The 14721-nt window shown below is 39.6% G+C and overlaps 1 protein-coding gene across 1 annotated transcript in view; it reads left to right on the forward strand.

Moving 5' to 3' along the window:
• MET (MET proto-oncogene, receptor tyrosine kinase) overlaps window positions 1-14721 on the forward strand; it is a 69472-nt gene that overhangs the window by 32320 nt on the left and 22431 nt on the right. The window contains exons 5-9 of the mRNA XM_010186169.1: window positions 1724-1884; window positions 3065-3167; window positions 3380-3516; window positions 5934-6098; window positions 6955-7054. Of these exons, the coding sequence (XP_010184471.1) occupies window positions 1724-1884; window positions 3065-3167; window positions 3380-3516; window positions 5934-6098; window positions 6955-7054 (666 nt within the window). The remainder of the gene's footprint in view (window positions 1-1723; window positions 1885-3064; window positions 3168-3379; window positions 3517-5933; window positions 6099-6954; window positions 7055-14721) is intronic.

Consider the following 14721-nt stretch of genomic DNA (forward strand, 5'->3'; position numbering starts at 1 on the left):
TCTGCCTCAATTAAGGCGCATGGGCTGCTATCACAAGTCTCTTTTGGCAGATGAGATCACTCAAAACCAGTTAAGTGCCTTTGTTTTTTATCCTGTGTGGCTTTGTGAAGCCTGATTTTAACACATCTATTTTGTTAACTCATGGATTACATTTCAAACTCTTCAAATGCCACACGTCAGTGCATTATTGTACAAAACATGAGACATCCTGTACCCCCACAGAGCAGTTTCATTTTTTGCTAGGGTTTTGTGGCTCCAGAAATAGATAGTGTACTGATGTATTAAGTAGAGTGGAAAACTGGTATCTAAAGTCAATCCAGATTTTGAAGGAAAAAAAACCAAAGAAATAAGAGAAAGTTAAACCTGGGAATAGCACAGACTCCGTGGGGTACAGTACTGCTCCACGCTCTTAGCTGCAGTGTTGTGTGTCAGGGAGCTGTGCAGGCATCACTCCTTTTTAATGGGATTTGTGCAAAAGTACTGTTCCTGCATAGGTTCCCTCTTGTTTGCTCATTGAGAACGGATTCAAAGCTCATTAAAACAGGAAAGGTTCTTACTGGCTTTAGTGCATTTTAGATCAGACTCTTTGTCTGGTTGCTAATGGCGGGCAATAAATTTCCCATATAGAGTATATGGTATAATTCTTTTGAAGTATTCTTCAGCTGCCTTTCTATCTACAATAGTTCATTTGTGAGAGTCTTGAAGTGGAACTGCAAGAGAGTTGAAAAGAAATGTGCTGTCTTACTGGATTTCCAGATGAAATAATAGCCAAGTATCTCTCAAGCACTTTCCTTTCAGCTTGAAAATGAAGTCCGAGTCCTTTGAAAGGCACAGCTGTATTGCATTTTAGGGGCAAAATTACTTTCACTAAAGCATTAAGTCTAAGACATTTAGGCACTATGACCACAAACATAAGTTCAGTCTTTCATTCTCTGTTGTTTGTCCAGTGGTACCGGTATGTTTGTGAACATATGCAGTTTGGTTAAAAGTCCCCATAAACCCTGAACCAATGTCTTTTTCATTTCATTTTTTTTACTGGCAGTACTGTCCAGTACTTTTACTGAGTTTTGTCAGACTTCTATAGTGTTCCTACATTTTTCCCACCATTGTTATATTTTACAGGACAATTTACAATATACAGAAAAAAAAGCATTTCCTTTGTGGATTGTCTCTGTGTTTCTGAGGGGTGGTTTATTTTTAACTTGGAATTAGAGGTGACCAAATGTAAAAGATTTAAGGAAAGAATAGCAGAAGTCACGTTAACTTTATCACAGCCACTGCGATATCGGATTTTGGTGTCTTTGAAGCTACTTCGCTCTGAACCTGACTTTCATCAAGCTGACAAAAAAATGGTCATTTTGGGGCTCTTTTGTGTTCAGCATTCAGCTTCTAAAAAAATAAGTACATTGTATGTTTAACATGCCAGAAATAAGATGTGAAAGACAAGAACGGCAGGATTTAAAAGACTATTACAATGCACAGCTTGTCCAGTGCCCCTAAACACTATCCTTCAAAGCTTTCTAGTATAGGTTTTGTTATTTATTGCTACTGTCAGAGAAAGCTCATAATGTGACAAATGAAAGGTGAAGAACAATTAAGATGAATAGTAGGACATAGTCTACCAGAAGAAATGCTTTTCTAAAATTGTTCCTTTGCACATTCTTTAAGTCCACTTGAAGTTCAAGAAAACCTGATGTAACTAACACAGTATTTTTTTTAACAGATTTTCCCAAGCAGCGCTCCCTTAGAAGGCAGGACAAAACTGACACTGTGTGGATGGGACTTTGGATTCAGCAAAAATAATAGATTTGATTTAAAAGATACGGTAGTGCATATTGGAGGACAAATTTGTGCTCTGGAAACAAAATCCAGCAACAAGAACAAGTGAGAACCCTAAAGCGTAAATTTCCTTTTATACAGATGTTCTTTATGTGGTATGGATTTTGCTATGATATAAACGTTCAGTCTTTAAGCGTCATCTCCAATTCCGAAATTTCAAACAGGAAACAATCCCTTGGTTTGATAAGCTTCCCAAGAAAAGAAGCGCTCAAAATGGAGATCAAATAAATGTAGTTAATGCCGATAGCTCCTGCAGCAGCTTTTTCTGGTTTGTCTGTGAAATGCTGTTCAACATCTGTGGGAGCTGGCAAGAGCAGAACTATTCAAAGGTTTGAAAAGGGAGCAGGTTCCTCTGGCCAGGATCCTGCTGGGCTCAGTTATGTCACCTCCCATCTTCCTGATCTGTGAGGCTGCCGGAGAGAAACGCGAGAAGATGCAAGCATTTCGTCATCTGGAGGCTTGTGACCCTCAGCTGCACCTCTCTTCCTCCTCCTCAGAAATACATATTTGACGCAGTGGGATAATGGCTTAAGTTTAAGACAGAGGTTGTTCTGGTTGTTATCTTGAATAAATAGGAAGTTCAATGAATATCCTCTCTCAATTCAAAGCATATGACTTGCTACTACCAAAGCAGTGTGCAAATCATGGCATGGATATATAGCAGCAAAAGGGTCACCACCCAGAAGTATTGAGCCCTCTCCTAACTGCTGTTCTGAACAGTCTTAATGCAAACAAAATTATTTAAGGAGACTAGCTCGTATATGAGACTGTGGAAATGTAATATAATACATTGAGACATGCTGCCACAAAACTTCAAGTTTAATTTTTTGTAATATTTAAATTTGTACAACGAACTTGTATATATGAGGCATTTTTTCTAATCCTGTTGCCTGCCAAAATTTGACACTAAAGGAAAATTCTAAAAGCCAGCTGAATGAGAGGTATTTGTTTTCTCTAGCATGCTTCTTCTGAAATTTATTTGATATACTAAAATTATTTTCTCTGGCCGAGTATGAATAAACACCACAGTGTTTGTATTTATTATTATGGAAGACAACCACAGTTCTTTTAGCTGTTATTTCTGAAATGTCCGTGACACACACAGATTGAAGATTTGTTTAGTATGGATCCACCATTATTATGGGTTTGATGTTGCTCTATTTTAGTACAAAAAATCATGCCAGAGATAAAAATGTAACCCCATCTTTTTCCTTGTTTTCCAAAGGCTGGAATGCACAGTTCCTGCTGCAAAAAATCCAAGTTTTAATATATCCAGTAGTGTTTCTGTTGGACATGGCAAAACACTGTTCAATACATTTTCATATGTGGTAAGTACTATAATTACAACTTTATTGTCAAAATTATCTTCAGTACTAACTGGAAGAAGACTCCTCATGAGTCCAATCCAGTGTGGTAATTCTATATTCCTGTTTGCTTTATTATTACTTCATGGAAGTGCTAATAAATGTTTTAAGATTCTTCCTCTTCACATTTTGAAAACAATTTAACAATCCGCTGTTCTTATTTTAATCCCCTTCAGAATCCTGTAATAACAAGTATCTCTCCCACCTATGGCCCCAAATCTGGAGGAACATTGCTAATTGTAGCTGGAAAATACCTAAACAGTGGAAAATCCAGAAAGATTTTTGTTGGTGAGAAACCATGCACCTTGAAAAGGTAATGTATTTACTAAAAAGTGATGCTTTTAATATTGAAATGGTTTGATTTAAATGTCTCGAAGAAAAACAAAAAACCATCTGCAAACGTGCATTGCTTGTGTTACATATTGGAGGTTTGATTCTGCAATAAGCATTCAGTTCTGGATTTCATCCTGAGTTTAGGGTGTCTGAAGTGTTTCTGGAAGGATCTATGATTCCCTAGAAGACTTGTTTATTCTGTAAATCCTTCATTAGCCTCACCAAAAGATTGCATAGAGAAGTAGTAAAACAGCTTCTAATGGACTAGAAACTGCCCATTTCCCATAATTTTTGTCACCCCAACTTCCGCACACTCACCCCTCTCTATTGTATTAGCAAGAGCCACTGTTCATGCAGCAGCTCCCAGTGGGTGTCCAGTGGGTGCAGGTTACCTGGTTTGTTGGATGGAAACCTGACCAGCGTGGGATGTGTATCCCATCAGAGGAGCAGCTACGCCTGCGCTACAGTCAGTGAACAGCCTCCAAACCAGAGGCAGCATCAGTTTGGGATGTTTCCTGATATATATAAAATTGTTTTGAGAATTAAGCCAAAATTTCCTGTGGCTCTATACTGGAGCTCAGTCAAGAATCTTTGACATGCTCTGTGTGGAAATGCCTTCAATCCCAGCTGAACGTAAATGTAAAATACCAAGCAGAGATTCTCCGCTATGAGCAGATAAGCCTTCTGAATTTGATAGCCATTCTACCATGGCACAAATTCTGCTTGGTCCTGTTTTCTGGTACAGTGGGGTGGCTCCAGAATTGTCACCTCTGCAGCCAAGGTCAGAATCTGTCCCACTGTACTCCAGGAACAGGATGTTCAGCAATTCCTTTAAATTTTGAGTCTCTCCTAATGATCATGTGAAGTTGTAGTGGTGAAACATCATACTTGCAGAGAACATGGGGAGCAGTAGCCTATTAGTTAATGTCAGACTCAAACTCAGGAGAGGTAAATTTTATTCTTTGCTGCTAAATGATTTATTTCATGCTCATGATCAAATCAGGTAAATCTGACTAAATCAAGAAAAGGATTTAGGTATTCAAGTCTGATATTTAATCATTACCAAGATCTTCAGCACTTGTGTTCAGTGGCTACATAATAGTTTAGGATGGCATTTATTGATGTCATCATCTCGGCTGGTCAACTAATGAAGAAATATATAAAGCTTTTGGGAATGATTCATCTGATCGATTTGAGACAGCTACTTTGGGAGTGAGATGACAGCCCCCTCAGAGGCAGACATCTGCTTTGGTCAGGGGAACCTCTGGGTATCGAACCATATTTGGGGCATCCCCAGCACCCCTCCTTCTCACCAGCCAAGTTGTCTGGAGACTTCTGCAGAGGTCTTAGCCAGTTTCTAAAGGCAGGTGTTTCTCTGCCTAAACTGAGAGCTTTCCCCAGTTCTGAGGGCAGCTAGATCAAGGGTTTAGGTTTTCCTTTAAAAGATGGTAAAAAACTTCCAGATACATACGAACAAATTGCTAAGTTCTGCAGCACATGGTGAACCCCACCTTCCTGGGAAGCTTCAGAAGTGGCAGCAAATGCCGCTTTTGCTTAATTTGGAGACAATCTCTCACATCTTTTGAGAATGGGCTCAGTTGGAGGGCTCCTGTTATGGGGTTGGGCCCAAATCACTAAAACCAGCTGGTGCAGTTATATTTGCTTCTCCAGTCAGTTGTTACTGTTGCCTCTGGTGTGCCCTGCTCCCACACTGCATGTGCTTCACGCTTCAGGATCCTTCACCCCTCCCCTGCTTGTTCAGCCACGGAGCTCAGTGTAAGGGGAGAACTTCCAGGGAGAGAGCAAGGGAAGGGCAAGTATCTCAGAGGCTCTGCTGCTGTGCTGAATTAAGGCAGCTTTTTCTGAATTTTCGCTTTCTCCTCCCTTCTCCTTGCCCTCTGCCTGCCCCTCAGCAGCACCTGGAGTCAGCAGATGCCCCCAGGGCAGGACATCTCTGACACACTGGTACATCCCCCACCAGCAACTTTTCTAGAGGATTTTAACAAAGGGTAAATCCTATGGTTTGGAAAGAGAAAGATCTTACCCCTTAGCTACAGCAGAACAACTCATTCTCCTTAAACCTGGAGCATGCTGTCGTTTTCCAGGCTGGAAGCTACCCTTGCAGGATGCAGCGGCTGATGTGGCTGTCGCCAGCACTGAGGAAACACCTTCCCAGCAGGCAAGGTGCAAGTCAACCAAATAAGATAAATCTCGAGTCTAAGCAGTGGTGTTGCTGTTTATTTGTTGCAGCATGATCCTCCAGTGTGGGAATTGATGACATTTTTTTACAAGCAAATTCTTAGGCGAATTCTTAGTTGGCGCTCATTACAGTACAGTGTTTTAAACTGAGTACATGTTTTACTGTGCTGGCAAGCAAGCCTTCTCCTGTCCTTCCAGCGTATCGGCAAGCGCTGTGGAGTGCTACACTCCGGCACAACTAATTCCCCAGGAGTATCCTGTGATGGTGGGAATCGACGAAGCTGTTAGAGACGCAAGCGGTCATTTCACATACAGGGAAGACCCCGTTGTTTTAAAAATTCATCCGACCAAATCTTTTCTTAGGTGAGTAAAAGTTTTCTATAGAAATAATAAAAGTAATGAATGAAAGAAGAATAGCTACACTGTGCAGCAATCTATCAAAAGAAATTGCGTTTTTATCTCTATCTGCCATGCCAATTGCTTCTATTATGGTGCAGTTGCAGAGGGCAGTTCATTTCCTTTCAGAGGTGAAGGAGAAGGGGGAAGGGCCCCTCTTTTCTTTATGTGATTTAACTCCTAGCTGCTGCTGAGCTTACCTGTGGTGTCCTGCTGAGATACCTACTGTACAGCTGAGTGTGTCCCCTATACTGCCTCTGGACGGTACACTGATCAGTGAGGAAAGTCATTTAATGTGACAAGTCGGAGGCACTCAGGAGAGCAAATGGATTTTAAAATAGTCTAAATCCAGTGCTACATAAATATTATGAATATATATGTATGGTAGTGTGTGCGTGTTTTTAAGTGACATATTTATGGTCTCAGTAGCTCTAATCCAAGCCATCTGCCTCTGCCAAAAAAATGTCAGCAGTAAAAAAGACACCTTTTTGAGCACCATTGAAAGCAATAAGTTAAGTTAGGAAATGCTAAGTACAAGTGTACACCCTCCTTTAAAATGTATACATTTGTTTTATGTCCTGCCATACCACAATTTTTAAAATTATTTTTCTTTTCTTGTATTTGATTAGTTGTTACAGCAAGTGTTAAATTTTTTTCTCAGAAAAATAATCTCACTGCTCAGAGCTATGTGTTTGCATTCACCCTATATATGCCTAATTCTGGTTTTATTTTGTTACTTATTGTAAAATATAATTTGTCATTAAGATTATTATAGCAGATGTATCATTACCCTACTAATTTTTTTTTTTTATATATATCCTAGTGGTGGAAGTACAATCACAGCTCAGGGAATTAACTTGAACTCAGTATGCTTTCCTCAGATGGTGATTACTGTACCTAAACTGGGAATGAACTTCTCTGTGGTGAGTCAGTCTTGGAGAAGACAATCTGTTATCTTGTCATCTTTGCGTAATGAATGGCACAGAATTTTCAGTCAAAATACTCTGATTTTTGCCTTGAAGCTTTAAGGCTTCCACCGACATTTTCGTGTTTTCTGCACAGACTGTTTTCCCTGCATAGGCAAAACTCAGCAGCAAATTTGAAATTAAGCCGGGGGTAGAACAACAGTTTCCAAGGAACCTCTTCCATAGAAATACAGCTTTTGCTGTATCTGATAACAAGATTTTTATATTGCAATTTAACAGTGCAAATTCAATGACTAAACACAGAATGATGCAATACAAATACCTCACACAGCAAGTTCAAATGCTACTGTGATGGGTAGGAATTATATTCAAATGGTGACTGGCTATAAAAGGAAAATAGAACAAGCGTCGAAGAAAGAGAAGTAAATATGTACAATCAAAAGTGAGTATTATTTTGAAGAATTTCTGATTGCCAAATTACCTATCGGGGCAAATGTTTCCTAACTTACTAAAGTTCAGCAGCTAAGTTTTAAGAGAGGTTTGGGCTTTTGCAGTTGGATACCACTGCATGAAGAGGGTCAGTCAGGGATCTGAGCCTTTTTTTGTTACCTGAGTTGATAATACACAGCATCTAGATCTAAATGAGGTGATCAGATATGACGATATGATCTACTTTAATTTTTATACGGCTAAGATGACATTTATTGGTCAGTTGTACTGGAACTATTTCTTGTAAGCTTTTGCCTACACTTATGTCTGGCACTCGCAGCATTTTCTTGTCCTGTAAGGTCTGTTTAGCCAAACTGAAGCTAAATTGACCTACAATCTTTATGACGTGCTTCGTTACTGCTCATGTTCTCAGCTTATTTCTAATGATCATCATATGCTATTTCCTGCTTTGAATTCTAAGTATTAGACCTAGGTTTGCTGAAAGCATTTTAAATGGTATGTCTGCAAATTTGCAGTCTTCTATAGCTTCAAGGTCATAATATTCTTCATGATACTAATTTGTGTAATATTATGAGTGTCGGGAACTGAATTTCAGCTGGATGTAATTGTGGCTTGTAATTTAATGTTCAGATTTAAACCTGAAAATCAGTGCCCCTGCAATGAAACACGGTGTTCAGTGTTATCAAAAAGACACTTAACCCATGAGTTGGAAATCAAAACATTTCAGTGAAATCAACTAAACTTGAAAATTATTAGGTTTTGAGCAATGTGAGCATGATTATTTCTAAGTACAAAAGATTTCCAATGAAAAGATAATCTCTGAAATCAGCTCTTTAGATTACACTTTGTGTGGATTTGAGCAGTCTTTCTTTTGAAATAAAGATCATTCGCTTGCTTTCTCTGTTCCCCTGTGAGAATATGCAGTATTGTTTCTCTTCAGGCCCTGATTCTGCATACCTTGCTTGTCAAGTATTGGGACTTCCTCAGAATTTGAACAGATTTGGAAGGATCTGAAGTTTTAAAGAACTAAATCCACTGTCCAGAAGTGACTGGCAACTCCAGACAATGAACTCTGTAGATAGAGTTTACTGTCGCCCCCAAATATCAGGAAGCCGCCTTTCTTTTGCGCAGTGGTTTGCTGCCATCCTGCCTTTTAACCTGCTGTTGAAAAAAGACATGGACATAGACAGTCCGAATTACCTCCCTTATTCTTTTATTTCTTTATTATTATTTTTTTTTCATACCTTGCAGTGTGCATGACATTTGCCAACACACAAAAAGAGGCAGGTCTGACCCTCCTTTTCCATAAGGACATCTGTCCCCTAGCACTGCTGATCTCTAAGAATCTGCTCCAGTGTACAAGCACAGATCCAAGCACAGGTTCATTCTCGCTGCACAAGGGTGGAATATAACCTTAAACAGATTGTAATCCAGAGTGTTTTATACTTTGACACAGACCAGGTGTTGTATTTTGCTCTATTGAAATTAAAGCTTTTGGCACTCGGTGGTTTTCCCTGCCTCGGTGGCAGCGCAGCTTGCCATTTGCTCTGCCTATAGTCTTTACCTCAATCTCATTTCTTAAGGGAGGATATTTGTTCTCAGGGAGAAGGGGAAGATTTGTAAGTGGCAAAACAAAGTTGCACCATGTAACTGAGGAAATTGCTGGTGCAAGATGCCAGTGGCTGCAGCCTACCCCATCCTGCGCTGGAGATTCTGGGCCCTATACATGAGTAATATGCCAAAAAAGCAAACTTTTATCCAGTCATTACAAAAATAAACAGTGATGAGGAACTACTTCCAGCAGAGATCCAAAGCACTGCAATGACTACCTATCCTCATTTATAAAGGAGAAAACAGGTTGTGATCCTGAATAGACCACACCCAGACAAACAGTACAATGCAAACCAAAATGATCATGAAGTGCTATAGCTGAGTTTATATATCTTTTTGCTTCCTTAGTTTGGGAGAGGAGAGGTGAGTCATTTTTTTAAATTGCTATTTAAGACCTTTTTCTTTTCAGTTTTCTCTCACCAGCCTCCTCCAAGAAGCTGCTTTTGTCAGCATTCAGAAACTCTGGCTCTTGGGAAAACCAAAGCCAGCACTGAAACACATCCCAAAGCATCAAAGGAAAGTACAGCTGGGAGGGACCACGAAGACCTAGCCTGGCCTGCTTCCCTGTGGCAGGAGCAAATTTACACAGCCCACTGCCTGACCGATGTTTGTCTTAGCTGTTATTAAAGCTCCTTGTGAAAGAAATTTCACAACCTCACTTAAACAAGCTTTGGAGAGAGCTGCTCTACCTGCTTGCCTCGTGGTTTGGAAAGACTTCTTTCTAATAATTAACCCAAATCCTAGCTACTAATTAGCTATCTTCTTTTTAACCCTCAGTGGACGCACACAACAGATTACCAGTCTCTTGTGCTAATTTTTTATATTTGGACTACATTGTGATTCAGCCTTTCTCTTTTCCGGTTAAAACAGACCATACCACTCCAACTTCTCCTGATACATGTTGTTTTCTAGAGCTCTCCTCATTCTTTCTGCCACCTCCCAGACCATCTCCCATTTGCCTAAAAGTAGTGGTGCCCAATTTAAAGGAGAGCTCACCTTTTCCTGTCAGCTATCTCTCCCTGAACCCTTGATTAGCTCCATTGGCTTAATTGTGGCCTGAAGGCCTGATGGAGTTCCAGTGTGAGTGGAGGCTTACTTTTGTAAGCAGCAGGAGCTGTTGGGGATGCTCTGCATCCGGAAGCCTCAAGGAGCATTGCCACCTGACAGGCCCTGAGGCGTTCACTCTTCTCTGCATGTTTATTTCCATCCTAGTGGAAGAGATTAGTGGTACAAATGGCGAAAGAGTTTTTCTGGAACAACTGCCCATAATAAATGCAGTTTCACTGAAAAGTTGTGGGGCAATATGCCAGCCCCCTATAGAAAAACCATGTCACTTGAGCTTTTCAGCTTTCAAATTCAGTATTTCTGAAACTTTTTCTTCTGTAAGGCAAAAATGCCTTGCTTTGAATTTATCATTTTCATTTAATATTTATTTAAATTTCCTTAAAATTATTCGATACTGTGCTCACACTAGTTGTGTTTATATTATGTTCTATCTTAACAGAATAAAAAATTTTGCCTTCTTTGAATTTGGTGTTTCAACAAGTGAAAGCCATGTTCTAGAGTTATTGAACCATATGTTTCAATACTTGCAATGTGTTTCTTTTTAAATTCTATTTCATTAATTCTTTTGACCATTTGTTGTGACAAGGAACAAAAAATACAAATTTAAGCAGTGCTCTAGGTAATGGATAAGGATACACGAACTCTCCCACATCCAGCTCCTGTGGGAGGTGCACAAGAAGGGAAGTAGCTCATTCCTTCCTTTTGCTTTGCATTATGCCTGGAAAAACTTTGCACAGTTTGGAATGGTATTTGCTCAGGAGCATTGTTTAACCTGGTTAGCCATGGTTTAACCCAGCAAGCAGCTAAAACGCCATGCAGTTCGTTTGCTCACCCTCCGTAAAGAACTTGTCAGTTGAGATAAAGACTATTTAATAACTAAAGCAAACCAATCTATAATAATAATAATGCCAATTAATTGTAAGAAGAATAGGACCAATGATAATAGAGCAATCAAAGTTATACTCAGCTCACAAACAGCAGTCACTGGTCGTATGCCAACGAAAACCCAACAAGAGTGGTAAGTCTCAAGAACCAAGACAGGCTGCCATCATGGAGGAGAAGAGAAGGAATCGAAGGGGCCAAAGAAGGCAATGGGCCAAAGGAAGAATGAGGAAGGGGTCATCCCCTGCAAGCTCCCCAGTTTATAGCAAGTGTGGTGTTTATGGGATAGAATACATCTTTATTGGTCAGCTTGGATCATACCCGGATCATCTGTCCTGGGTCTCCTATCCCTGAGAGTCCCAGGCTTTTGTTTCCCCCTCTTTTGGGCAGAGAGAAGAAGAAGAAGAAAAAAAGAAACTATAACCACAGGAGCAGGTGAAACCTTGAAAAACGGAAATACCTGCCAGAGAAAATGAAAACAATAACCTAATAACCTTTCTAAAAAAACTCCAGCTCTGGCTGAAGCATTAAAGGGAAATTTTACAGTTCAACCCCAGCAAAACCAGGACAAGCCTATTTAAAAAATGTCTTCTAATCTCTGTTGTAAATTGTGCTAGATTATTCTTCTGCTTCTGAAGCACTTGAGGCCAATATTTTATCTTTGAAAGCCTGTACTTTGCATTGATTCCCCAATAGTGAACAAGTGGTCATTTGGGAATCCTTTACTGTAGCTTTTTTAATATTTCATCCGTTGACTAATTTGGATATATATTCCCACTGCTTAATCTCTTCTTACCATAAATGTCCAAAGATATACAAGGTTACAAAATTGGGGAGAAGCGTCTTTTAATGCATGACCTTCAACAACTGTAGCTATGCAGGATCATCTCTTTCCACAGGCTTTTAATTATCTCTTCAACAAGTGGTCTCTTGAATGATCTTTAGTATTTCTTAATTGCTCCTTGCTAGATGCCATTTCCTGCTGTATTACAGGAGAATTTTAAAATACCCTAAAGTTCCTTCAGTGTTTACAAGGATTGTTTATGGAACAATCCATACTCATAATACTCATCAAAATGCCTAGAATTCACCTGCGGGTGTCTACCTTAGGTTTATTAAAGAATGAGAGAAGAAATTTCTGGGAAACTGTGGATGGTGAGCATTTAATTATTGAAGATATTCCCGACTGCCTGTCCAAAGGCACTCAGGTGGAGCCTCTGTCTGTGCTGTAACTGTGGCATAAAGCTACCACAGAGCCCAGCAATGATCTCTCACGGAGAGGAACCCTTGGCCTGATCTGATAGACTGGAACTATCATCTCCCATGCCTTCATCCAAGACGACAAGTAGAATAAGATGCTACCAATCTATTAGAGCCACTCATTGCAGTACCTGAAATGGCAGCAAAAGCCAATGAGTTCTCTGAAAAAATCTTCAAGATACCCTGCTTGAGTCACTGCTCAGTTTCACAGCTACAGAAAAGCCTTCTGAATGGGCTTTCCTCAAGTTGAACCTGAATTCTCATCTCTTTTATTGAGAAATCTTCATTTGGCAAAGACAGTTGGAGAGTCTCCCGGTCTGTCTTTAACCTCACTCGTCTTTTATTCCTCACTGGAACTCCAAAAGTTTGCTTTTTATGGAGGGACAGATTGGCCCTTTTCTGCCTCCTGACTGCTACAGATCCTGTAACACACATCCAACTGCCCCGCTGTTATCTGGGTCAGCTGCTGGGAGACCTCTGGAGCTCAGAGATCCTCCCTCGTACTTTTCCTGTTGTTCTGTCAGATACAAAAAAAATGGAATTGGGCACCGAAGTTCAGGTTCTGTAGGTCAGGTTTGAATTAATTGCCTCAAGGGTCATATTTTACAAATGAAACAAGAATACATACCTTTAAGTGGTGAGTCATATGCGTTGTGCAATGGATTATTATTCCCTTTGGGGTATAGTATTTACTTATGCTTGTGAAATGCTCCATGGTTTTTACATCTTTTCTTCCTTATTGTCTTCAGACGTAGATTATAGTCACAAGAAGAATGTAGGCTTAGCTTTTAAAGTGGATGTACTTTAAAGCCTAATTAAATAAAAGTTAAAGGTGCTGGGTGATAGGCAGTATCTTAATTGAGAAGGCTATAGATTGAATTAGGGGATTTTTTCCTATAGATCCTCAATCCAATATTTCTTGAAAACTAAACCATCATATTCTTCAATTGCTAAAACCAATTTCAAGGTAAAAATGTCATGTCAAATCATGGACCAATAAGGGCATTGCAAATAAGATTTTTTTCTTGACCTTACCAATCAGTCACATTGCATCCCCTCCAAAGAGTATTATTAGATTTTTATCATTTTCTGAAAGCTTCCTCTTCAGAGACCAGCCTGATAAAGAAAGTATCTGTTTCTAATAGATAGCCACAAACAAAGTTATGAATACCACTGCTATTCATTTAAGGGACATCACTACTCTACAGTAGATAAAAAGTCTAATGAATTTACATTAATCAAATAAGTGTAATGATTACCTGGGACATATTTGGTTTTATAATTATATATATTTTAGTAACCTCTTTTTAGAATCGACACAATATGATTGATATCTTTACGGATATTCATGTATCATGGAAAAGTATGTCTTGATCATCCATTATACTGATGATCTTATTATGAACATACTGATTCAATTTAATTTCTAGATCCCTGTGATACAACAAAGCCTGAGATATGGTCAGTAGTGTATAACAAAATTCAAAAATTCAAAAGAGGAAGATCAGTCTAATTTTGTAAATAAATGGAGCAGAATTCCACCTTGTCTTGTGTCCCACAGATTACCTTGTTTTCATGGGAAACAAATATTTCCGAATTTGTGCTAGGAATCTAAATGGGCTGTTGGTTACATGGGGGCAAGTCCTGTTAGCATCCCTGAGAGCTAAGTTATTTAAGTGAGTGCTGAACTCACAGCTCACATATAACACTTGTAGTAGAGCTCTAAAACTCGAGTGCACATTGCATTAATTTAGCATATTAGAGACAAATGTAAACTAATTTCACAGCTTCTTCAGGCAGCAATTTATAATGAGAACAAGTTTAATTTGAAAAACAAAACAGGAAAATATACTTTTTTTCCCCTTCTCTAGATGTGCAAAGGTATTCAGCAGCACTGTTGGTTTTCTAGGGAAATTTCTTGTAGAACAAATGTAAGATTTATGATGACAAGGAGCTAAGCCTCCTTCCTACACGGCAGCAACTCTATATTAAAAAACAAAGTGTAATCTCTGCTGTCAGGGCACAGTGTAGAGGGAACTACTTACAGAAGTTTTATACAGTTGGAAGAGAAATACTTCTGTGGAGCTGAAGCATGCCTGTTTGTGCCAGAAGTCCCTCAAGCACATCCATGGTAGGCAGCGTGAAGGGAGGCGCAGAGAAGGGAGCACACGATACAGTCACAAACAAGCCACGCTGCGGTTCGCATGATGCTGCCCTGCACCCACCGTGCCTCCCATCGATGCCTGTGGATGTGCTGTTGACACTGTAATCAAATTAGTCATGTAGAAACCTTCAGAGTCAAGAGAGAGAAGTCGACCCTTCCAGAGCACCGTTAACCTAATTAAAGGTGTTGTCTAAAGCAGATCAGATGAATCCCACTCCAGGTGACCTCTTTC

The sequence above is a fragment of the Mesitornis unicolor genome, unplaced genomic scaffold (genome assembly GCF_000695765.1).
Source record: "Mesitornis unicolor isolate BGI_N332 unplaced genomic scaffold, ASM69576v1 scaffold42756, whole genome shotgun sequence".
Lineage (NCBI taxonomy): Eukaryota > Metazoa > Chordata > Aves > Mesitornithiformes > Mesitornithidae > Mesitornis > Mesitornis unicolor.